This window comes from Buteo buteo, chromosome 15 (assembly GCF_964188355.1).
Source record: "Buteo buteo chromosome 15, bButBut1.hap1.1, whole genome shotgun sequence".
Lineage (NCBI taxonomy): Eukaryota > Metazoa > Chordata > Aves > Accipitriformes > Accipitridae > Buteo > Buteo buteo.
Window position 1 is genome coordinate 26,074,400 of NC_134185.1, and position 25,592 is coordinate 26,099,991.

Consider the following 25,592-nt stretch of genomic DNA (forward strand, 5'->3'; position numbering starts at 1 on the left):
TTCTCCATCATCCCTCCTCTCTGCTATGGTTGTACAGTATTCATATAGATAGCCTGGGGAAAATCAATAAATCCTAGGTGGAATGGACAGAGAAGACTGGGAGCACGTATGAGTTTTAAAAGTAAATGGTAAAGTAGTATTTTTGTCACCTCAATTGCAAGTGGGAAATACGGACTAGTAAATACAGCTTTCAGATGAAGTCTAATGTCTACAGATGCTGATTGTTTTAATCTTCTAATGTCTATAAAATCTCACAGTATCTGTATTCAAGGTAATAGGTAAGTCAATGGAGAGCAAATCTACTAGGTGTTACTGTGTTATATAGAAAAGGCATCTAATTCAGGCACGTCACAAGGTGAAATGCAGGGAGCCTGGGAGACTATCCTTTCTCTGGCTTTACAACACTAAAGGAAATGGAGGACTGCTGTATGGAAGTGCATAGGAAAGAGTACATGTGGTTAAAAACAAAGATGTTATTTTTCTCCAGAAAATTAGAAAGCAGATGAAAGCATAAAATTCTCTAATCAGTCAAAACTGAACCCAAAGAATTGTCTTGACCCTTAATCGGTTTTGTTTTCTATGCATGGCTAGTTGTCCCCCTGGGGAATTTCTTGGAAGACCGCCAATGTAAAATAAATTGATTAGGGGGGAAATGAGAATTCGATGTTAAAAAGGCCACTCTGCAAAAACTTGGCAAAATAAAGAGAGGTGCTGTTAAACCTAAAACAATATTATTGGGTAAATTAAATTAGAAAGGTGCTTACACTGGTCATTTTAAACACAGTAAGCACTGAAAAGAGTGGAATAACAGCTTTTCCTAAAGCCAGGCTGCACATGTCTCTAGTTCTTTCAGGGAGTAAAGAACCTTTAAGCCAAACCAGTATCTGATCGATTTCTCTAAGAACAGCAATAGAGGGGTGAGATAATGCTTATACTTTTTTCTAAACCCTAACTCTTAGCACTCATTTCTGTATTTGATAGAACGGAAATAAACTCTGCTGGATCTCAGGCAAGTCTGAAGACCTGGCAGTGTAGTGCTGATATGGTATTACCTGAATTATTGAGAAGAAACGTGTTGAAATATATTGCCAGGTTTTCTCAGTTTGCAACAGAATAACAAGTGAATGTTCTGTAGTATTAATATATGTGGGTTCCCCCTCCCCCCCCGCCCCCCAAATCTATGCAGAAAACTGACAAACTTTTGGAAAATTTTCCTTCCTTCAGCGTATACTCTTTCTTGCTTCTATATCCTTTAAGGAGTTAATCCTAAGCCCCATTAGTTTTGAGCTACCCATGGGAGTCTCTCGGTACACCAGAACTGTTCTTGGCAGAAGATAACCATAGCCTGGTAACCCTTCTTGGATTTATTACTTAACAGTAGGCACTTGTCTTTAGGCGTTATATGCTGATGTCTTAAGCTGATTGTTTCTGAATTTTTGGCTTTCGTTTGGGTTATACAACTCTCTGTGTCTAGACTTTTTTATTTTATTTTATTGGTTTTTGCTTATGACATGTGTGATTTGTTTGTATAATTATCTGGAACGTATGTAGACTTGCTACTGGAGGAGACACATAGCCCAGATCCAGCCAGCGTGTGGTTGAGTGAATCAGCCATCTAAATTATACCTACAGAGTAGACAGGTCACTGCCAATCGCTGCGAGGGAGAACGCCAAAGAGCGCTTGTGAGAAAATATGTAGAGACAGTCCCTGAGAGAAGAAAAGGACTAAAGCTTTCTCAGGTGTTTTATTTTGCAGAAATGCAATGCCTCCCTGTCTTCTTCCCCCTTCTCTCTCTTGAAAGAAAAATATCTAAGTTAGCACTTTACTTCTCCCACTGCAATCTGACACAAAAGACCTTCTCAAATAAATCACTCGTGCAGTTGTCTGGTATGACACAGTGTCAGATGCTGTCTTTTTGATAAGTTCATTTCCTAAGCAATTTGTTTAACCCTTTTTATAGACATTGTTTTCTCTGACTAAGTCATGAGTCATTTTCAACACACGAGTACTCCAGGGAAATGTCACACTCGTCGCTTGTTTCTCTGCCTGCCTGGCTTTGCCGTATGATTTTTATAAGCCGAAAGGCAGAGTTCCTCCTTTGCTTTGTCCCATTCTGCTGACAGCTGGCTGGTTTTGGTTCCAATTGGGCTACTCTATAGGCTGATCTTATAGATGTTATAAGGCCAATGAAGCGTTTGGGAAAGACCGCCCCAAGAGCATCAAGCAAAAAAGAAGCTCTTAGGAGCCTGCTAGGAAGGGTACCACTCATCACATTTGTGTCGTGCTGTGACTGTAATTTCTTGTATCTATCTCAGATGTCAGTTCCAAGTTGCCCTAAAGTAGCCACCACTAATAAAACGAGGTTGTCTAGGAAAAATCAAAGTGACCATTTTTCATCCCAAGGACTTGCTTTAGGACACAAAAGCAGTCATTCACCTCAACAGAACAGATGGGCTGGGGGCTTATAAAGGGTCTTGCTTGTTTTTTCTCTTGGGAAAAAAACCTGTTTGCCATTTACAAAAACCTCTTCTTAGCAGTTTATACTGTAAACGTCCTCATAAATTCAAAAAAGTGTACCCAAACTGCTTTGGATTTTCTGTGGCATCTGTGCCTGAGGGCAGCCGTGGTAAGTGTTTGCACCCAGGTGTGGTGACAGAAGGCAAGAGCGAAGACTGTGGCAATCTCAGAAGAAAGCTCCCCTGGGGAACTGACTTCTGAAGAGGCAAATGTAATTATTAAGAGTTCTGGGCAGGCCTGCTGTCACAAGAAAGGAGTGTCCCAAAGACTGTTCCAAGATACTGCAGTTGGTAGTTATAAAACTCTTATCTAATTCAATGTAAAAGTGCAAGGCTCTTGTCTCCCTGTCCCACCCCCTTCATCTTCCCCTTTCCCTCCCTCTCTTTTTTGTTTAAAACTCTAGAGACTTGAACCGTATACTTCAATGGTCTGATGATGTTTTTAAAAGGAAAATAAATTAAGGAATTCTCTGACTAAAGTGGTACTGCCGTGTAGTACAATTTGGCTTGTGGCACACGGCTCCTTGAAAACCAAGTACCCCGTTTGTGATCTTAATCTGTCTTGAACGGCTGCTGTGCTACAGCAGCATGAGCTGTACGCGTCTGGAGAGTTTATCTGGGGGACCCTGTGTAGATCCCTTGGATTGCCTTTGAATGTTCTGTTCTTTTCTCTAATGAGTTACTGCTGGTAGTAAGCATGCTGTACTTCAAAGGCCGAAGGACATTAATCATTCTCTTAAGGATTATGTGATGAGAGACGTGGGTGCTAGACTTGCTGCCATGGAGAGACAATTGGATCCTGGCCACTCCTTGTCAGGGTAACTTTGGAGCTCGTACCTGTAAAGGACTGAAGCCAAAACCCTTTTGTCAACATTTGGATTGGTACTGAAGGAGAATGAGTGTGTTATGAAACTCTTCGCTAATCATGAGAATATTCCAGCCTAACTATGTCATCTAAACTTTGGAAACCATCTTTGTTCTGTCTGTAGGGCCATACTGTGGTAACGTGATGCCCGTCCCCAAAGAAATCATTCTGGATAGCAATGAAGCAACTATTCACTTTGAGAGTGGATCCCACGTGTCAGGACGAGGTTTTCTGTTGTCCTACGCCAGCAGTGATCATCCAGGTAAAGTGAAATCCAAAAGTACTAAAGGATTAGTGGTGTAGTCCCCCCTATTTCATTATCTTCTTTACACACACAGACTTTAGCCCAAATGTTTGGTCCTAGATATTTCCAGATTAGCATGAACCATGATATTTTTAATAGCATGTGTGCAAGAAGCAGTTGTAATATTAACTAGATATAATAGCTGCTGAAATCTTACCAAGACAATTTGCAATACAGACCCAGTGAACAAGAAAATTAGTACCTTTTCCTTGAAGCTCCACTGTATTCTGGGCTCCAGCATCTACCACACAGTGATAGGATGAAGGGATAGGAGAGATTAAGATTTGATTCCTACATTTAATATTCTGGGGGTCTGTGCAACTTTGTTGAAGGTGTAAGACATAAGAAGAGTAGAAGAGGGAGATGAAAAGAATGAGGGAAAACCATAGCTGTTCCTTTCTATCTAATAAAATTGTTCAAGTATTATACAGAGAGGTCTTTAAATGTAATTTCATGTTCAGCCAAATATTTGTCTGTATTTCTACAACCTGCCATGGGGATTGACATTTGTAAACTTTTCACAGATCTAATCACATGTTTGGAACGAGCAAACCACTACACAAAGGCTGAATACAGGTAAAGAAGGTTTGCAGCTCTCTGCGCTCTGGCTTGCTTTGCTGTAACCGTCTTCTGGTCCCATGTTAGAAAATGTCATATAAGGCAGGTACAGTCTTGGTTTTCTGGAGAAGTGAATTTGTTTGAGCTCCAATGCTGTAATAGTCTAAGGGATGGAAGTCTGTGGCCCGGAAAAGTGCGGGAATGGAGTTACAGAGCTCTCAGCGATTCTCGTTAGGGCATACATATACATGGTATATGTAAAAAGAGATTCCACTTTGAAATTCAAAGTAGCCTCAAATTCCAGTGCTTCTCCTGAGAGCAGATCACATCCTAGCTGATACAAGATTATCTGAGGACAAGCTATAATTTCTTGGTTCCTTGAACTTTGTGATAGGATTTGAAATGGTAATAAATTGTGCTCTTCTGGCTGCTGTCTGGATGCGCATGTAGGCTTATCTGGGCTGTGCTGAAAACTTGTGTGGTAGCATTTCTAGAACAAGAGAATTAAACAGAAATGCCCTTGCAAAACTGCTTTTCGGGTTCTTTGTGTGCTGCTGTGTGCAGTCCGCTCACGAACTCAAGGGCCTGTTTATTTACCTCCTCGACTCACTAGCAGACCATCACCCGGAACTTACTGCTAAAACGTTTCTTGGTTTGAGAGCATTTCTTTTGTACGAGTTTGTTTCTGTGTATCATCACTCCAGTTCATATTTTAAACAAGCTTCTCTTCTCTCACTACAGCAGATACTGTCCTGCTGGCTGCAGAGACATAGCAGGCGACATCTCTGGGAATGTCGGAGAAGGATACAGAGATGTAAGTACACAGGATAATGAGGGGAAATTTATAAAGACAGAAGAGAGAAGCGTAGCACAACTTGGTTTCAGCTTTTGCTGTTTGACTTTTGTCAGTAATTCTACCCAGCTGTGTTAGATAATACCTTTTATTATCAGTATATGAGTATGTTATCAGTATAAAAGCACATGGAGACACTTTTCAAACAGACCAAACAATTATGTGAGAATAAAGTCCATCGATTGTCAAATACACCTACTGACTTGTGGTTTCTAGCTTTCTGGAAAAAACGTGCATAGGGTTTGTATCTCTTGAGGCAGTGCTCATGGATGTACTAAATATTCCTACGACTTCAGCTTTTACTTGTTTGGAGTCCATGCGTGTTTCTTTTCTACAGTTATCTCTTGTAGGAAAAAAACACATTTCAGTAACATGCAGGTTTTCTTTAAGATTATGCCTGCAGTATCCCAGCAATCTGCTCTGAGACGAAATAAATATTATACGCTGCCTAATGACATCCCACTGATAACCACCAACCTCTTGGGTTCTTTAAACCCAACCTCTTGCTCGTTCTCTAAAGTGAAGAAGTTGCCCCAGTGGTTGCATTTATCCACAGTTCACATCACACAGTGCTCTCCTCCCGTCATGCCTGTGAAATCTTTACACCTCTCACAGTGGAGTAAGTTTAATCATACCACTGAAGTAAAATCCCACCCTATCACAAATACAGCAGTTGCTGAGTTTCCAAAAAGTCAGTGTTCACGTTTAACCTGTTCATCCAGTTATTCGAGCACGCCGCTCCAGCCTGGAAAGTGGCAGAGCTGAAGAAATGCCGTAGTACGTTCTCATTAGCTGGAGTTATTCCTCCCCTTCGTTCGGGTGGTTAGGAAAGAAAAGCATCACATGGCATGACCTCATGCAGATCTTATCTGCGCTGAGGAATTTTTGAAAGAAATTTTCCCTCCACCTTAAAGGGGGATTCAGCTTTTCTGATGGGAAGAACCCGCGGGGGTCCCCTGGAGACCTGCTGCCTTTGGGTCCCCAGCCCTCCCCGGAGGGGACAAGCCGGCACCCCAGCTTGCAGGGTGGCAGTAGCCCAAACTGGGTCGGTGTGAAGGAGACCAATCTCTGCCAGCAGCCCCTGGGAACGTCTCCTCTGCACCCTTCCACTGGCCTTTCTCAGCTCCGCCCTAGCCCAGTGGTACGTTATCGCCACTGATTCGGCACACTCAAGTTGTCCTGCCTGTATTTTTCAGTGTTATCCAATACTGGCAAAGGGGTTCTACTTAAAACCCAGCAGCTAGTCAACACATAGCCAAATCTCCTAATGTATGCCATGACTCAAATCCTAAGGCACAGTAATAGACAGGTCTGCCTTCAGGCAAGTCTATCAAGTAATTATTGTTTTCTCTTTGCAAAGAAGAGTCGCCTTGCCTTTGACTTTGTTTTCCTGAGGAGTCACACAATACTTATTAGGTTAAAATCTTACAGCACCTTCTCAGAAGCAGATTATTTGCTTTGTCATTTGAAAAAAAAGTGACTTTCGGAAAAGCATTTTGTTTTCAAAGATCACTGCTCCTTCTCTCTCCCCTGCCTCTTATTCCTCTTAAGCCTTTGCCGGATTTTAGGAGCTGTAACACCTGTATACTAGTGGCTTGGAAGTGAAAGCATTAGCAGTTTGTCAGGTTGATCCTCTGAGCTTTGGCTTCTGACGGCTTTTCTGCCTTTCAGACCTCGCTGCTGTGCAAGTCGGCGATACATGCAGGCGTTATCGCGGACGAGCTGGGCGGTCAGATCAGCGTCACCCAGCAGAAGGGCATCAGCCGCTACGAAGGCGTTGTGGCCAACGGCGTCCCCTCGCACGAGTGAGTACCCCCCTCGCACCAGTGAGTACCCCCCTCGCACCAGTGAGTACCCCCTTGCACCAGTGAGTAAGTACAGCTGCAGCGAGTACCGCTGCTGGGTCTGGCTCCGGGAGCAAACCTCCCGGCACAGTGCGCTGCCCAAATCAGCAGAAGCAGGTGGGGATGCTTTTTGGGGGAGGAAAAGGTGTTAGGTGTGAGTCTAGGGGCTTTGTTTCTACGGCTTTATTAAAATGGTGTTGGCATTGGATATAGGAAAATGTTCCAGGTTTTCAGTGGCTATACTATGTAGGGCGGTATTTTCTTTTTTTTTTTTCCTTCTATTCCTTCCAAAACATATTTGCAAATTACTTTGTTAGCAGATACATGAAAGTACGATGTTCTGCAACAAACACCTTTAATCGATGTGCTAATAAATCATGATAAATTCATGTTAAAGTTTAAAAAAAAGCTAGGAAGAATGAATAAATAAAAAGTGCCATTAAGCCATAGGGGATTTCATGAACAACTTCTCAAACATTGTGCTTTTGACATGTTCAGAGTTTTTCCCTTTTAGGATATTTATAGCAAGGGTGTTATATTTACCACTTATCTTCTGACTTTTAATTGTACTGTTGTTGAAGTAGAAATAAATCCTCTAATCTCTATCCAGCACAGTAAGCCCTTCCAGCAACTGCCTCTGTCATTCCTGCTGGTTTATATTTTTTAATTTTCAAATGTTATCTGGATTTTACATGAGGCTTTTTTTTGTAGGAAGGGAAATCTCCTCAGTCCCATAGCCTATGAGAGCTAAGGGAATATGTCTTTTTAATACTCTTTTCCTGTTTTCCCCATGATTTCTCACACCCTCCTGACAATTTTACAATCATGGTTTCATTCATGAAAAAAACCCCCAACATCCATTTGGTCTGTTGCTGTGCTTAAACTCCAGCAGAGATTGTAATGCTTTATATATAATGGCACTGGAGTATACAAAGCTGTGTAGCCTGTAGACAACTAGCCGAAGGCCCATAAAGCCTAAATATTTTCTATTTTTCTTGAAAGGTAATTGCCAAAGAAAATTAATATAAACTTGTTGCAAGCAAAGCAGGACTGAGAGCTCAGCTCAGGCACAAAGCCCCGCCATAAAACAAATAATACAAATTCTTTCCATCACACATGCCAGCTTAGCGAAACCCTAAATTAAATATTTTGTGCCTTATCGAAGGATGTTACAGAACCATTTACATGCTTTTGTATGTTCATGATCCTTGAGAACCCCAGAAGGAGTAACTCAGACGGTAGCGCATGAACTGTTATAATGAAAGGCAGCTGGGATTCCCATTTGTATTTTTTTCACGGTCCAAGAGCTAGTGGGCAACGAATGAAGCGTATGAGACAGCAAATGTACGTACATGTGCTGGGGGAAAACACTGTTTGCATAATTAATGCATCACCTTAACTGCTGAGCGTCCTTTTAATGTTGCCATTCACGAAATACCCTATACCTTTCACGTGAGTAATGGAAATACCCAGAGACGCAAACTTGTCTCTATTACATCAACTGGGGGAAGTCCCATTTACTTGAAGGAGAGCCGAAACGTGCCCCTCCAGGCTGAAGCCAGACTCCAGGGCTCGAATTTAGCCCATTTAACGCGAGGCCCCCGAGAGAGGAGCGCAGCCCCCGTAGCTCTCCCGCATACTGGGACAGGCAGAGGCACTCCTCCAGCGTGGTGCACGTCTCAAAGGGACCGAGTTGCTCCGAGGAGACAACCGTCGCTTTCTACACATTATAGAGGGAGCCATAGGTAAGCGGGCTCATACTGGGTGGGATGCCTGCAAACTAGGTGGCACGGATTTTGAGAAAAATGGGAGTGTGAGCACAGCGCTTCCCGCGATGCTTCTGCTGCTCCTGGCAGCTGGGACAGTCCCGGGCGCAGACGAATGCTGGTGTGAGCCCGTTATCCCAGGAGAGGGAAATTGGAGGGAAATCCTTTTATTTCAAAACATGAAAAAGCGTTCCTAGAAACAGTGGGCCTATTTACTAAGGAGATGAACCAATGCATTTCATGCTTTATAAAGGCTTTTATGAGAGGTATTTCCAAAGCTGCATGGCTTCCCTGTCCTCGGGGTACCTACACGCTGCAAGAAATTCCTGCGGAGCAGCCAGTGCTGGTGAGAAAAAATTGGTGCTTGGACAGCAGTGCTTTAAGAGCTTTTTAGACGCCCTTACATAAAAGCTTACTCAAGTTTTTAAATTCTCATTTACAGTGGATTTCAGTATTAAAGGTTTAAATTATTTAGCGACTTGAGCCAAAACTGACCTCATCAAAAGCTGCTGCTGGAGTGCGTTGAGCTGTTAAATATTTGCGTTGTAACGTGACGGTGGAGTTACGGCTTGCTGCCTCACCAGCCCGCAGGAGCTGACCTTGGCCTCCCTGACTCCATTTTTCAGTGCGCTTGTTACGCTGCAGCATCTGTGAGTTTTCCAGTTCTCATGATCCATGCGTGGACCTGCACCCGCAAATGCTGTAATGGAGATCAAGTGGCCGGATTTATTGGGCAGTTCTGATACCCCAGGACAAATATATGGGGGTTTAACTTTGTAATGTGACCTGGCCTGTGACTGTATGTCTGTGCATGTGAAATCATTTGTCTTTGAAAATGCAAGAGACTGCACGCTTGTGAATTGTGAAAGATGAGATTTGGGGTTAACCTGCACCACTTATAAAAAGCTTGCTTGAGACCAACTCTGAAAAAAAAGAAGTATTTGATGCTAACAGAAATTTATTACGGGAAGCAGCATCCTTTTTTGGCAGAGCTGCCGGCACAGGTCTCCCCTGCAGTCCCGCCACCAGTGCTGTTGGCTAGACAGGATCCTGAAGGTTGTCAGGAAAATGAGGAGCACTGGGCGATGCCATCCCTTAAAGGACAAAGTGAAATTTGTGTGATGAATGCCACCTGTCACTTTAGGAAACTGATGAATTACCACTTACTGAATTAGTTTGTCCTCTTCAGTGACTTGCAGAATTATAGCAGAAATATTTCAGCTTGATTTCATAGCTTTATAGACCTTAGAAATGCTAACCTCCTCCCTTTCTTTGCTAAAATTGCAGCCCTCTATTTGAAAGGGATCTGGGTGACTTTTTTTATTACATAGCGTTATCTCATAAATAAGTATTTGAGGAGCGCTGTGATTTCTGTTTAGGGTAGATTTTACTGATCACCACAGGTTTTTATTTTCTTCTTTTCTCTTGAAACGGATTGCTTTGTATTCGCTAAGAAAGCAAAAAATTGTTTTGGCTGTAATGTCGAACTGGTTTGAAGCGAGCAGAGCACATCTGATCGCCCCTGAGGATTGCCCGGGGGGGGGGAAGGTGTGGGAGGGAAGGCAGGCTTGAGTTTCTCCTTCCAGCTACTCTACCGCCTACATGCCCAAATAAATCAGCTCCCTCCCAGTGCTCTCCGTCATCTCTGAAGGGCTTCGTTTGCCTGTAGTTATTAGTTTTCCCTCAGTGACAAAAAGAAGCAGTGTTTTTATTGCCCTTGACGTGGGACCGCTTTCCTATTCCCCGTTTGCGGTGCTCTCGAAACATACAGCCGTGGGCACCGCCGTTAGCCCACGGGGGAAATTTTCGTGGCCAACAACAAAGGGCGGCCTGAAAGGGAGCTGTCTTGACGCTGAAGTGCAGAAGCTGTTTTACGGCTCGGTCACGCCGGCCAAGGCTTTTGAAAAGGGGCAAGTGATGCGTGCAGCTAATCGCAGCAGCAGCGTTGAAAGGGTCAGATTTTCGAGAAATCCAAACTAATTTCACGTTAAAACCCAGGCTTTTATTTTCATTAGGCGGAGTCATCACTTCTGGAATGAAACCTCAGGGGCATCTCAGAAAGCGGCTCCATGGGAGGCCAAGGAAAGCTCAGCTTTCCCTGGCAGTGGTGATTTTATCTTGTCCTGCATTGTGCAGGGCTGTATGGAGCGGCCCAAGAAAAGGTTTTTCTCCTGAAGCAAAGCAGCCCGTGTCAGAAGGAGGAAGAAAAGGGGAGCCACAGATGTTAATGGAGCAAAAAGAACCATTCCTGATGGGAGGTGGTGGTGGTGGTTCTAACAGAACTGGTTCCCACCCAGGTTAAAACTAGGAGTAGTTTTCATCCAGTCTGGCTGTGATACACCTGCAGCCCAAGCAGGAACAGCCAGAGCCGGCACGGTTTAGTCACCATCACATGTAACTCTTTCACGATGCGTAAGGCTGGATTTTCTTCAAACTAGATGCGGACTTAGACTAATAGGAAGCCGCGGGTTTCAGTGCCCTTGGTCTAATTTAAGCTACTGTAGGTGAGAAGAGACCTGTGCCCGGTGCCGGAGCAGCGCCGGTAGAGCCAGCCCCGGTTTGCTTTCCCGATCCTCTTGGGAATGCTCTGATGCTGCTGGTCTGAGGAGGAGCAGAAGGGGAAAGTTTTCCCGCAGAGGTACAGAGCATGCGGAGAGGAGAAAAGCAGAAACATGCAGCAGGAGTAACAGGCTGACGGGACGGGGAGTCACTTTAAAGCATAAAAAGTGCTCAAAACCATTAAAAACTGATCTGAATTCAGTCCCGGTGAGAGATGTGCAGGAGTGCTTTTACTCGGGTCACTAAGCAGCCAGCAAAGTAAGTGGCTCTCTGGCCAGAGATATTTCGGTAGATAAAGAGTGATTCTGAAACTGTACCTTGGCATTCCCCTAACCACCGCCTGAAAGGCTGAATTACCTTTTTCTTTTCTTACAGCGGTTCGCTGTCAGATAAGCGGTTTATGTTTACTTCAAATGGTAAGAATAATGGCTTTATTTTTAGCTATTCAAATTTTACCTTTTTATTTAAGTATTTTCTGTATAAGTTTTGAAAAGTAATCAGGAGAATGTCAGGCTGTGTCTAGGAAGGATATTTTAGGACAGCAATTTTTAAAAATTGGCAAGTGAATAAAAAAAATTGAAGGAATGTGAAGTGAGCTAGAAAAAAAATCACAGAATAGGAATAGGTCATATGCACATAGACGAGAAACAGAAATAGTATTCTGCTGTTACATTTCTGGTGCCAGCATATGAAAAATGGCAATCAGATAATCCCATTTTTATGTACTTTAGGTGGCAGAAAATGAAAGCAGTTTTTCTGCAGACATTTATAAATTCTGTCTTCGTTATACAAGAAGAGAACGAAAACATAGGAGGAATGAAAATATATTTACATTGCACTGATACAGAACGAGTTTTTGTTTATGACTTTCCAAGATGCAAAAGCGTCTTTAATCTGTCAAGCTGTTCATTTGCATAAAACATAGCAAAGAGGGGGGAAAAGTTCGTGCTCGTTCATTTGAATTATATTTCAGTCATCTGAGATAAAATCATTTACTATTCCACTGAAAATGGTAAGGCATGTATAGGCCTTTGAAACTGCCAGGGAATTATTTTTAACTTCATTGAAACCTTATTCCGCTGGCCTGTTTTCTCTGAAGAACCTTGATGTGCAGAAATTTTGCGGGTTCTTTGGTGGAGTTTGTAATACTTACCTGCAGCTATTATCTTCGTGATATCACCTCTTGGCAGCAGTATCAAGGAGCTCCTGTAATGAGTAACTTTCCTAGCCCTAATTGCAGGTGAAAATCATGAAATATTTACAGTAAAGTGATCCTTTCAGTACAGTGCCTTCATCCGAGAAATGTTTTGTACAGCAAAATTAGTTAATGCCAATCTCAAAACATAAATATTATGTTTCAGAAGGAAAATGTAAAAGTATAAGAAGTCTTCACAGGAATGAGACAAAACTGGAGAGATTAAAAAGCAAAATGGCAAAAATAGCAGATGTAGTCAGAAGGTGTCACGTATGTAGGAGTTAAATTGGTAAAGGAGAGGGACCGCAGCACTCTGGTACTGGATCATCCACTACAAATTGACTGGCAAACACCACAGCTAATGGATAGCGTCAGGCTAGCACTAGATTAAACAACATCTGACTTTGCTGCTGTGGGTGGTCTTCATATGTTGCTAGCCTAATATAAAAATATGCTGTGAAAACACAAAATAACTCCTTCTGCCTGTCTGTGTGGGGACTCCTAGGCTGCAACAAATCTCTCAGTCTGGAAGAGGGATTCCTCTCCAAGAGCCAGGTTACTGCATCTTCCTACTGGGAGGAGACCAACGAATTTGGGCAAGTATTCCAGTGGTCTCCCAACAAGGCTTGGCTTCAAGTCCCAGGATTGGCTTGGGCCTCTAACCACAGCAGCAATCGTGAATGGTTGGAGATAGACCTGGGAGAGAAGAAGAGAATAACAGGTATGTGACTTTCTGGTTATTAGAAGCTGGGGTTTCAGCTGGAGAAGAAACTGAATGCAGCTGAAAAGCTAATAAAACACTAATGCAATGTTCCTTTCATTAAATGTAATGAAATGTTCTGCATTGAGGAATATTATTTTCCTATTTAAAAAATCATGGCTATTCACAAGACTGGCCTTCCTACAGGGATATAGGATTGAACTCAACTGTCATGCATGCCTGGTCTGTAAACATGCTGTTAGGCTCAGAACAAAATATTTACGCAGGGACCAGTAGAGTCTGGATGGATGTTAAACGATTGCTTAGGATCTATTCATGATGCAGTTCTGGAATCAATAAGAAACATTAAAGTCATAGCCTTTGAAACAATGGCCCAGGTGAAAGAAACGCCTGTTTCCAACTCCTGGTTTAGTTGTAAAAATGTAAATTACAGTTGCTGCTAAAGATGTAAAGACTGCTGATATGGACCATCATATCAAAAAGCAATTATCGTTTTTGGAGTCATTAATTTGGGCTCTGTTAAAAATTCCATTGCTCTAAATTCACAATTTAAAACTGATTTCCATTCTTCACCCAACTTTTAAACTCAATTCCAACACAGTTTGGAAAATAAATTAAGACCTTGAAGGCAAAGTTCTCCAAATTGTTTTGGCTTCTGTGTTTGCATTTGAAAATGTTCCTTTAAAACAGACACCTAACAAATGAAAACGTATTTTGCATTTTGTTAAAAGGGATTAAGACCACTGGTTCTGGATCCACGGTGATGAATTTCAACTTTTACGTGAAGACATTTACGATGAACTACAAAAATAACAACTCGAAATGGAGAACTTACAAAGGGATTCTGAGCAATGAAGAAAAGGTAAGGGAAAGCGGGAGGGGTAGGAAAACACAGAGCAAAAATGTGTTCGCTGCCTTGACATTGAAGGGCAGGCTTTCACTGTCAGGAATGATTAGGAGTTTCAGACTTGTCTAGACTTGGGTTGTCTTCACCAGGGTAATTTACGGCCATGGAGTAGATAGCGAGCTTGTAGAAACAAGGTAGTTATCCAGGGCTTGCTGAAGTTGTGAGACGCACACAGGGAGGCATGTGTATGTCTGTATCCTTCTTTTAAAAAAAAACAGTAATTAAAGCTGTACAACAGGCTGTTTGGGCAAGCCTTAGCTCAGCTCGGCGCTTGCCCGTGCCAGGAACGCTGTACCAGCGCAGAAGCGTTGGTCGGTGCGGCACCAGCAAAGCTGAGATTCGGCTTCAGATGCAGCGGGATGGTGAACGCAGCCCCCCAACAAGCGAAACAACCGACTCGGGTGAAAGCACGGGGCTGCTGGTGGAGCTGTGCCCGTGGACCCAGCTTCTGCTCGGGCTCTCTTACGGTCACCGGGGGCTGCACCGCTCCCTGCCCCTCGCTGACACACGTGGGCACAGCCTACGTCTGTTAGGATTTGAACTGAACGTAAAATAAATGCTCTTGCCCCACAATACCTGTCCGCACAACAGCTTTCACAGACTCTGAGCGACTTTAACAAGTAACAGATAAAAGCAGTGCAGCTAGTTCCTGCAGACAAAGGATGTGCTGCACAGGTTCGTCTGACATTTTCCCCTGAAAACCTCATGTTTCCTTTCAAACGGAAAAAAGAAACCCCAAAGCCCCCCTCCCTGCCCCCCCAGCGTTCAAAGTCAGACCTTCACTGATCATTTCTGAGGGAGCTCAGCTTGCCCCAGGATAAGGCTCTACCCGGTCCTCACTCCTGATAGCAGTTTTTAAAAACTTGGTAGAGCTGTAGAGAGATTTCCTACTAGCTCCAATTTTCTTACCTTGTATGGCAAGGAATTTCACTGCACAGCGTTAACTGGTTTAATATATTTCCAATGTTAAACTGGAGGGGTGTTGGCCCAGCAAGTGACAAATCAACCTAGTAGTGGCTGAGCTGTGAAGGCTATTTAAAATCTGTGGGTTTGCAGTTTTCCACAATGACTTGTTATATACAAATAATCTTACTAAATTATTATATATGATCTTAGTTTCAGCTAAGGTGCATGACAAAACCTGTCCCATCAAAGCCCCATGTGGCCTAGCATTTTATCTAAGATATGCTGAGCTCACTTCCCTACCTCATCGGGCTTTTAAGTTCTCCTAGATCATGCTGAAGCATCTCCGAGAACTAATTTTGCAAGGACTACTGTTCTGCACACGGGCTGAACTGATTCTGGGAAATATAGAAAAGGAGACACAACCATGTAGTTAATAGTCACTCCTCACAAGCTTGATACAGAAAACTGACCATTTTACTAAAATATCTAGAAATATTTCACTTCAATTTCTTCTTTTTACATTTTTATCCCGTTGCCCAAGTAAGGGTGCTGCAGTGCTATTAAATCAAAAATGATATCATTATACCAGCATACATTAACTAGAAATTACACAGCATTGAAACAGTGATAATCTTTCTTCTCTGAGCTAACAGCAAAATGCGATATCTGTCAGAACTAAAAAGATTATTTCTTTCCAGAGGTCTCAATTCCAGAAATCTTGTGGCTGCATCCCAGATTATCAATATATTTTAGTTTTAGGATAATGACAAAGTTTGAAGTTGGATGTCAGGAGCACTTTGAAGAAAGAGACTTTTAAAACGGAGCAAACAACATGCTTCTGTTTCATTGCAGGTATTCCAAGGGAACTCCAACTCCGGTGACATCGTACGCAATAACTTCATCCCTCCGATAGTGGCCCGCTATGTGCGAATTATCCCTCAAACTTGGAACCAAAGAATAGCACTGAAGCTTGAGCTGATGGGTTGTCGAATAATGCAAGGTATGGGGTAAGCAGCACTCCCCGGGCACGGTGCTTCCAAAGCCCCTCTGCTACCACAGTGCCGCTGATGCTCCCTTCTCTTTTGCAGCTAATAGTTCATTTACGCATTCAATGTGGCAGAAACCGAGTCAGAGCACGGAAACCTCCCTTGGAAAGGAAGACAGGACTGTTACGGAGCCCATCCCATCGGAAGAAACTAACTTGGGTAACGCTCCCTAGCGCTGCACTTTCTCTAGGATGCATCATGTCTTCAGCCCAGCCCGAGGGAACTTTAAGCTCTCTCACAAACCAAAACTTTTATTTTCCCTTCAGACTTGATTAAAGGTTAACGATAGAGAGAAGAGGGAGGAAGCATAGGTTCTTTCTGTCTTAAGGCACAGAAAGAGATGGAAAGCCTTAGTTTTCCTTGATGTGTGAAACATCAGGCTTTGGTTTCCCTGTCACATTGCTTTATTTGCCATGCTTGGCTGGTGGCTCAAGGGACTATACTGAGCACTCATCAGCATTTTTTGGAGGAGCTCTTCCTCACCCTCTTCCTATAATTTTATAATTTTTGTAATATGTGAGGCAGTGGTCTCACAAAAATTACCTTCTCTCTACACAACCATGACTCCCCCCAGAGCAGGTCCCCAGCTCCAAGCAGCGTCCAGTAGCGCACGGTTGTGTAACTAAACACTCCTCCATAATGCCCCTGTTCACGGGGGCTCAGACAACCTTCGTTTGAGTACTTCTCCCTGAATTTGCAGTCTTCATCCTTCAATGTTGTGGAGCCAACTTTTTAGATCTTAAAAAGCAAACAAACAAAATTTTTGCTTATACCGACTGTTTAGTGGACGCATAGCCAGGCAGGAATTACCAGACCAACTACACCAAATGCTGCTACCCATTAGGTAGCTGATAGTTGTAGGAATGTCTCTGTAAAAAAAAACCTAAACCCTGGTTATAAGAAGCAATCACTGTAAGAAAAAAAGCTCCTCTAAAACTGCACTGCTCTTGCCAAGAGCAAGCTCAGTTCATCTGTGCAGCAGTATGGGTAAATTGTATCCATGTTCACTGAAAATGAAATCTACTGAGATTTCATCTGCTAAATTGTAAATACCCTGTGGACACATGTACTACCTTATTCTCACAGCCTGGTAAGTGTCTGTAGGAATAGCGAATGGTGCACTCCCGACACAAGAGCCACCCCACTGCTAATTTTCAAATCCCTGCACTAAACCGTGTTGTGTTAGAATGTACCAGGGGCTAAGCAGGTTTTTCCCTAGCTCCACTCCTGGAAACCTTTGAACTATTTTGACTGAAATGTTTCAACCGGTTCAGCATGAGCCAGATACTTGGCATGTAAAATTGCAGCCTCATTTGGCAGTTTTATAAGCAACTGAAAACAGAGTGAGTAAGTGGCTTTTAAAAAGTTACCTAGAAATAAGGCAATAAGAAGGAAGTGCTCTTTGTAAGTATGCATATAGTGGTTAAGTCAAGCGTCAGCCTTGAGAAAGTATATGTAACTCTTTCATCTCAACACTGTTCCACATAGGTACATGGCAACCAAGTATGGCTGAGGAGTGGTCTTGCAGTTTTATAGTCCTACATTTTCATGCTCTCTTACAAGGAGCATTCCTGCAAGATTATCTGCCTTTTGCTGTATTCTCTGTAGTAAAAATTACCAGCTTCAGAGTAATTTGCCTTTTAAACTTTTATCCTTTTTTTTTTTTTTCTCATGCAGGCTTAACACTTACAGCTATAATTGTCCCCATCTTCATCGTGCTGTGTCTGTTCCTGTTCTCTGGAATTTGTATCTGTGCAGCCCTACGCAAGTAAGATACTGGCTTTTCTCATAGGAGGCATTTGTGGCTACCTAGCTAGCACGTCCAACTATGTGCCTTCTTTCAGAGCCTCTTTACCAGGGAGCTAGAAATTGATCCTGTTTGGCAGTCTTCCTTTTAGGTAGACCTCATGTCGTGTCTCTGTAAATTGTATTTCTTACCGTACGTCTCCCCTAACCGGACAAAAACAAAGGTTAAGCAGGTCAGAGCTGCACACCCCAATTAACAGTCCAATATAACTCTTCAGCCTACATATACCCACAAATACTAAGGTGTAAAGCAATCAAAGACAGAATAGTTTCCACACCAAAGCCAAGTAAAAATTCAGTGAAAGGAGGATTTGAGCTATCTATCTGGATCATTCGCTTTTATTTCCCTCCTGTTGTGTTTCTGCTTCCCAGTCCTGTAAGTCAGAGCACTTCACCTAGCAGGCTGAAAGCAGAGCCCAGGTGTAAGGAGTTGCACACATACACTGGTGAGCAGCTAAACCCAAGCCACTTCATTTCACAAGGGAAGCAGCACTGCTAACTGGGATTCTTGCTAGATGTCCATGGGTATGAACCTGCACTTCCATGGAGAGCCTGGAAATGCTTCTGTCAGCCCATGGGTATTTGGAAGTATAAGCAATGCTCTGGAGATGTTGCTCCATCACTAGCGGTACCCAGCTCTGTCCGGGATTCCCAGTAAACCTATAAACTAGCCAGAGAATTCAGAAGAGCAGACACAAAACATAACCTAGAGTGACACATATAGATATGGACGCATCAAACTTATGAGTGCCAGACACAAGAAATTTGAACACCAGCACTCACAACTTGCATATAGATGGGGAAAAATGAAACGGCAAAACGCTGGTTTGCGTACCTTACGTGCTAGTAAACACCAGCCTCTAAGAACTCAAAGTGAAGCGTCGTCCTCAGCTGCTAAAGACAAAGGCTCTCTCTGCTGGAGCTAAGGCATGAAGCTGAAATGCTGTGAGTGCAGATGTTTATAAATGCTTTCTTCTCCCCGCAGGCGAGAAGCCAAAGGACTTTCTTACGGATTATCCAGTGCTCAGAAATCAGGTTAGTGGAGAATCACGCACCTTCGCCTGTCCTGTCCATTGAGCCGACAGGAAGGGGTTTATGCAACTAAGCATGAAATGTTTATGAAATAGCATCCACGTTTCCTCGTTCAAATTCACCTCTTCATACAAGGGAAGCGGCAAACGATAGTCCCACCGGTGTCATCCTAGCACAGTGCCCAAAGAAACAATATAATTTGGTTTCTGTGACGGAAAGGCAATTAGCAAAAGATCTGTTATACAGAGTGCATAAATTAGCATGTAAGAGTGCTCCCAGGTGCCCTCCCTTTCCTTCCCTCCTCCAAAATACCTATTTTGCAGAAAACGGCTGCTTTCCTTTTCTCTTCCCCACAGCAGAGGGGATTGCCTTTCTCTCAGAGAGCAAGGGCTAATAATTTTTTATGGCTTCAATATTTCCATCTTACTGCCTTCCCTGGTTGGGACTGTATTTGTAAAGCCTAACAAAACTGAATTGTACTTTGTGTGTAAAATCTGAATATAGGGGGTTGGCTTGGGGCCTCTGCTTTAGGAGATGCCTGCAAAACCCCGCTGAAGTACATTCTTTGTCTTGCTCAAGAATGCTTTCTAGAGTGCGGTCTCCTGTCAGCTTGGAAGTTGGGGTTTAGCTGTTTTTCCTGGCCAACCAACTCTATAGAGGAATATCCTTCTGAATCGCGGCTTTCCATAAAAAAAGAAACCACTAAGCAATTCACATGTCTCTTGACAAGTGCCTTGCAATAGCTCAGCTCCGAAATTTCATCCCTCAGCAGATGCTGACGTCAGTGAAAGGAATGCTGTTACCCACTGCAGCTTGCCCTCATTAGAAAATTAATTTGTACTTAACATCATATTTGCTAATATGATTTTTCAAGGTCACATCATAATCCTTTCTCACTTGCTAATGAGGACAAATCCCAAGAAATTGGAGATAGCCTCTTACCCAGTCAGTTCATTTGTTGCGTGCGTGCTTCATAAATCAAGCTCCTAAGCCCTCGTGACCCAGGCTTGGGACTTAGAAAGCTGGGAGCTGAACCCAACTCTCCGCAGACCTCCTGTCGCAGGCTCCAGGCAAGTGCCTGACACTGTGGATTTTTTTCTTTTCTGTCTGACAAAGATGTTGTGAGAACAAATTAATTGACGAGTGCAGGTGCTCAGATATCAAGGAAATGGAAGCCATACTAGTCTACTGAAAAAAAGAAATTTTAAACATTATTTTTGCCACATACGCAATGGCAAAACATGTAACTGATTTAAAGCTGGTATTTTTCTGATACACTGTAAGGCATCACTGCAGACACCTACAGTGTTTGAGCCCTTCTTGCCAAGAAAATCCTCTATAAAGTTTTGTTTTCACTTGGATATCCCAGCTGATGATTCACTTTTTCCCTTTCACCCTCCAAATTTAGGGGGCTTTTTTTACAAACAGCCCATTTTAGTCTTGCTTTTTAACAAGAAAAGCTTGTTAACAAGCTGCTGTTAATATATTGACAGCAATGAGTACACCAAAACTTAAACTTTCTGGTAAGTCTTCTGATTGTGAGCATTTAACTTGCTGCTAAGCCTTCTATTTTTATATCTTTTTCATAGGTTGTTGGAAACAAATCAAGCAGCCCTTCACCAGACATCAGTCAACTGAATTTACCATCAGCTATAATAATGAGAAGGAGACACCTCAAAAACTAGATCTGGTCACCAGTGACATGGCAGGTAACATGCGATGGATTCATTTTGCTCTGCACGCAGAGCAGGGAACAGGGAGAGGGATGGGCCGGCAGTGTTACAAGCTCCAGCTCTCATGCAAGCTATGTTGGAAATTTTTTCTTGGAGTTGTTGGGAAGGATTTCCTGACTCTCAAATAGTTACGAGCTGAAGGTAACTGTTGAAGGCACTCAGGCATGGATGCACCGCAAGAATGTGCCTAGGATAGGACAGTTTGCCTTTGCTGACTAATTTTCGTGTTTCGATTTAAACACAAATGTCTCTGGAAATGGAACAAAACATAATGCCCCCTGCTGCTGAGCAAATAGAAAAATTGCTTAGTTGGTTTGTGGTGGGATTTCACGCCCAGCTGGAAGTTGTGCTGAGATCCCTGTGCAGCTTTCCTGGTGCCCGAACTGTTTTGGAGACGAGGCCCCCTGAAGTAGAAGCAGGTAGATGAGATAGAAGGAAAAAAACCAACCACAGTGCTTCTCTCCTGTGCTACCTTGGCTCCAGGTCACTGTTTGGATAGAGCAAATCCCCGCATCAGTACTATTTGGATCCCAAAGGGATGGTTTTTTAATTCATCCTCTTAGCACATCTTATCCCTGCCTAGTTTAGTCTGTCTGGAGAGGCTAGTGAGACCAGCCATTTCATGGGATCAGTGATCAGCAATCTTCCAGAAAGATTAATTTGCTGTTTCCAGCCCCCAGACCATAGAAATTCCTTAAAATTTCTCCAATGCATTTGGCAAACACATTTAAAAAACAAATGGATGGTTACTGTAATTCCATATGGTGCTACCCTGGATATCTTTCAAAGATGGTTTCAATCCTTTTCAGAAACTTTCAATATAAATATGCAGAGACCTATAAAGCAGTTTTATTTCATGAAGGAAAGGGAGTGAATAAAGGTTGCTCACAAATCACAGTTATCCGGCCCCCCTGGCCACGTCTGGGGAGCCTCTGCTCTCTCTGTCCTCCACTCCTGCCGTGTTTGTGGGAAGTCTTAACTCTCAGCCTGGCCAGGCAGCTCCCCAGCCTTAGCATTTCACCTACAGTCTCCTTAAAAATAAGAAACACAAAATAAAAATCTGAACGCAGCCCAGAAATGTGCCATTTAAAAATTTAATCGCAGAGAGCGCGCAACTCGCATATAGCTTAACATGCTCCATGCAATTCCCTCCCTTCGAATCCCCAGCTGCCTGCTGGTTCCCCAAGGCAGCCAGGAGCAAGTCGAGATGCTTCATCCTGGGCGAGGGAGATTGTTGGGGATGGCGGCAGCGACGCTGGGGAGAGCTGCACCGCTTACTTAGTGAAATATCATAACACCTTCACCCTACATGCTGAAGTTTGGGACGTAGCCAGGAACTGCCAAAAAGATTCACAGGACATATGGGATCGAATTCGACGCTCATGTCAGATGAACCACGATGCCAGAACAGAAACTGAGCTAACTTCTTCACGCCTGCATCAAAACATGATACTTTAGCAGTGTCATTTACTAGAGCTGTTCAGGCCACCGTATGCATCCGTAAGAGATTGTCACTAGCACCAAAGTGAGAAAGCTAGAACGCTGAATTTTCTCATAATAGTTTCACTGGATTTCTTTGAAAACCCTTTTAGTCCAGATCTCCTTCTTCAGCCTGGCATCTGCCTCGACTCGAGGTGCAAACACCACGCTTCTGGAGGCCGCCTTTCCTCCATCTCACTCCTTGCTCCTGCTCGGGCCGTTCGCCCGTCCCCAGCTCCATCCCCGCTGTCCCCCTTGACCGGGACGACCGCCCGGATCCCCCGGCAGCGCCGGTCCCGCTTCTCCTCCCACGGCTGGTCCCCCCTCGCGCGCCCGCAGCAGCGCTGAGCTGGCTTAGCGCCTTTCACACTTCCCTTGACTCTCTTGGCTGCTGTTCCGCCTAACTTCATCCTTCCTGTCACTCAGCTACTGTGAGATGCCTTTTAAATAAAGCCAGCGCTTGGTCAGGCTCGTTAAGACTCCTCCGGGCATTTTAATTATTCCAAAAGTAGAACACTTGTTTTGGAGAACTTCGCCTTTGTGGATCTTCGTGCAATGTCCTTTGTCCAGTTTGTTGCTAATATTTTGTTGACTTCTCTCTTTTTTTAGGGCTCTTGAGTGTACTCCAGAAATGATGTTAATTTATTTGGGTGGGTGGGTGGGGAAAGGGAGGGAGGCAGTAGGAAAAGAGGTGGCAGGTTGGAGTTCCTCTGTGGAAGAGCAACCTTCTGCAACGCTTGCTCACTGAAGAAGCTTACAGGACCAGCGTTGGGGAAAGGTTGTCTCACACCCCTGATAACCACGCATTTGAAACAATAACCGAGCCATTTTTCAACATAAAATACCCACCTACGCGTAAGTATTACATACATAAAGTAACCAATCTATGCTTTATTGAGCAGTTCGTGCTTCCTTTTAGATTATCAGCAGCCTCTCATGATTGGGACTGGGACGGTAACGCGGAAAGGATCTACTTTTCGACCCATGGACACCAAAGACGAGGGAAGAAGGGGGAGTTCAGAGTTCGAAAACCACTACCACTGTCCGCACAGAGCTAACCGGCATGAATACGCTCTGCCCCTGACCAGCCAAGAGCCCGAATATGCCACCCCCATCATAGAGCGGCACGTAACAAGAGAAAACAATTTCCCCTCTGAAAACGGCTACAACGTACCTGTCGTCTCGTCTCAGAAACACTCCCTGTCTGCCGGCAGCTTCTCCAGTTCATGTAAGACCGATAACAGGAACGGAGACTATCAGACACCCCAGAGTGTCATAAACTACGACAAACCCAAAGTTAACGGTGTTCTGACCTCCGTGAGCTACAGCACGGACTACCAGAAACCTCAGCCCAACGCCCTCGGGAGCGAGGGTTACTCAACGCCCAGAGACTGCCTAAAACCAATCAGCCAGACAGCAATGACAGCTCTCTTGTGATCCGCCGAGCAGGAGAGACGCGGTGCGCGGGAACGTCGCTGCACAGCTTTCTGAAGCGAAAACAGAGTTTGGAGGGACTCTGCTGCGGGAGGCAGAAGGCAAACAAGCCCTGTGTACATAATATTGCAGTCTTGCTGGGTTCTGACATCTGAAGAAAGCATATGCTGTTTATCGCTGTTTATAGCAAGAGAGATGTTATCAGTGAAGACTGTACATCTTATTTTCTGTAACTGATCTCAGTGCTCCATTTGCAACGTGTGCAATTTGTACATAGCTTTTATTTAAGGAGAATTTCTTAAGTTTCCTTTTCACCTGGGGGATTGAAAGGATTGCAGAAAAGCCTATTTAAGAAAAACGGGCCTCCTTCTCTGTCTTTATTTTACCTGCTGTTGTACTGGCAGCTGTAAATCGTGTATCTTACGGTTGTGGTCGTTAATCTCCTTTCCTATGATAACTGAAGATAGGGCATCACTGTAGTTCTTACTGGGAGGGTAGAAGAAGTAAAACTACTTGAAGCATAACGTGCACAAGAGAAGGCAGCTGAGCATTTAAATACTGTGCTCAAATCCACCTTCCCGGCTGCTTTTTTAGCAGCAATTCTTACATGCTTGAGTTTGACCTAGCATATGAGCTGAGCCTGTCTAACTTGCTATTCACATTAGAAACAGGTAGAAAGGCTGAAACCAGTTTTGGGTTCAAGCCACGGTGATCACTCTGCAACAGAAAAAACAACAAACAACAAACCCAACACCTGTCAGGCTGGTTTTTTTCCCAGGAAATGTGTGTGGAACCAAAATGTGAATTTACAGCTGAGAATTAAATCCTGTTCAAGCCCTAGCTGATGCTTTTGCTGCTAACCTATAAGGAAATTTGTTCCTTGGCACAAAGCAGCAACTGAATTCCTCATTGCACCACTAGGTATTTTTCTGTCTTACAAGTTTAGCGTAACATTTCTATTTGAAATATTTTGACTGAGTAAAACACAGTGTGTGTATGGCTTACTGTTGCAGTTAAATTTGCAAGACAGCAGATCAGCACAGTTGTTTTCAAATAGTTTTTCTTTTGCAGCTAACGTTACCCTTAATTCTGTTTTTGGACAAACTTGAAAAAGCGTGGGGAAAGGTGCAATGTATCGCACAGTAGCTGGCTCCTCTTTCAGCAGAGGCGTTGTTGAAGCAAAACAGCTTCTGGTAGCGACTGGGACCGTCCGCTGCTGTTCTACCTGCGGTGCTTCGAGCGTCACTTTGAATTCGAAAGCTTGTCCTAAATCGTCAAGAAGCAATATACTTCTGGGAAGGAAGAATGGTGCTATATTTAAAGCACAAGGTTGGGAAACGAGACTAGTAGAACCTGAGCTCTGGGAAAGTCGCTATCTGAAGGCCCTCCGTTTCCTTGCGTGTAAACTGGCAATAATTTGCAAAGGATGCAGCAAAGATTTGTGGTCTGTTTGCAAAGTGCTTTCAGATCCTTGGGTGGAAAGTGCTGTCAGAGTACAGACTAGTTGCAGTGATACTACTCAAAACTATTGCTAACTCCAGCCATATCCGACCTCAAGGCAAGCTCTTGGTGGGTTCTTTGCAAACGCTTGTTTTGTGGCCTCAGTGGTACCGTTCCCTCGCGCTGCCACACCGTGCATTTGATTCCTGTGCAAAGAAGAAAGAGTCAAGGTAACCTCGTAGCCTTCCTGTGTTTGCTGTCAATACAGTTTCTGTGAAATGTCTAAAACACCTCAGGTCCTGAAGTGAAACAGCAGCAGCCTGTTTGTTAGACCGAGCTGGGCGGTGTTGTTTACCTTCTGTTGTTTACATGTCTGTGTAAATAAAGAACACTGGTATTTGTAAATCAGTCAGACAGGCCTGCTACTTAACTCGGTGACTTGATCACTGCTGCACGCCCACTCTCGTCACATATCCCGCAGGGTGAGAAAGAAGCGTTCCTTACGCCCTGCAAAAGTGCCAGTTGCGCTGCTGCAATTCACAGCCCCAGTGTGACGGGCTAAAAAAAGATTCTCTCGGTGCCCCATTTAGCCTGGCTTTTCTGTCCATAAGCTCTAGAGAAGAAGCA

General features: G+C 43.7%; 1 protein-coding gene across 2 annotated transcripts in view; it reads left to right on the forward strand.

Moving 5' to 3' along the window:
• Positions 1–25,373, forward strand: part of DCBLD1 (discoidin, CUB and LCCL domain containing 1) — a 48,388-nt gene extending 23,015 nt beyond the window's left edge. The window contains exons 3-15 of one of the 2 annotated variants that reach the window (XM_075046829.1): positions 3,507–3,644; positions 4,211–4,262; positions 4,989–5,058; positions 6,769–6,902; positions 11,642–11,682; positions 12,967–13,182; positions 13,914–14,044; positions 15,848–15,995; positions 16,084–16,200; positions 17,719–17,809; positions 18,833–18,882; positions 20,469–20,588; positions 23,011–25,373. In XM_075046829.1, the coding sequence (XP_074902930.1) occupies positions 3,507–3,644; positions 4,211–4,262; positions 4,989–5,058; positions 6,769–6,902; positions 11,642–11,682; positions 12,967–13,182; positions 13,914–14,044; positions 15,848–15,995; positions 16,084–16,200; positions 17,719–17,809; positions 18,833–18,882; positions 20,469–20,588; positions 23,011–23,528 (1,826 nt within the window). In that variant the 3' untranslated portion in view covers positions 23,529–25,373. Of the gene's footprint in view, positions 1–3,506; positions 3,645–4,210; positions 4,263–4,985; positions 5,059–6,768; positions 6,903–11,641; positions 11,683–12,966; positions 13,183–13,913; positions 14,045–15,847; positions 15,996–16,083; positions 16,201–17,718; positions 17,810–18,832; positions 18,883–20,468; positions 20,589–23,010 lie in introns of both variants that reach the window. The other variant, XM_075046828.1, reaches the window with a different exon arrangement.
• The last annotated feature ends 219 nt before the right edge of the window (positions 25,374–25,592 follow it).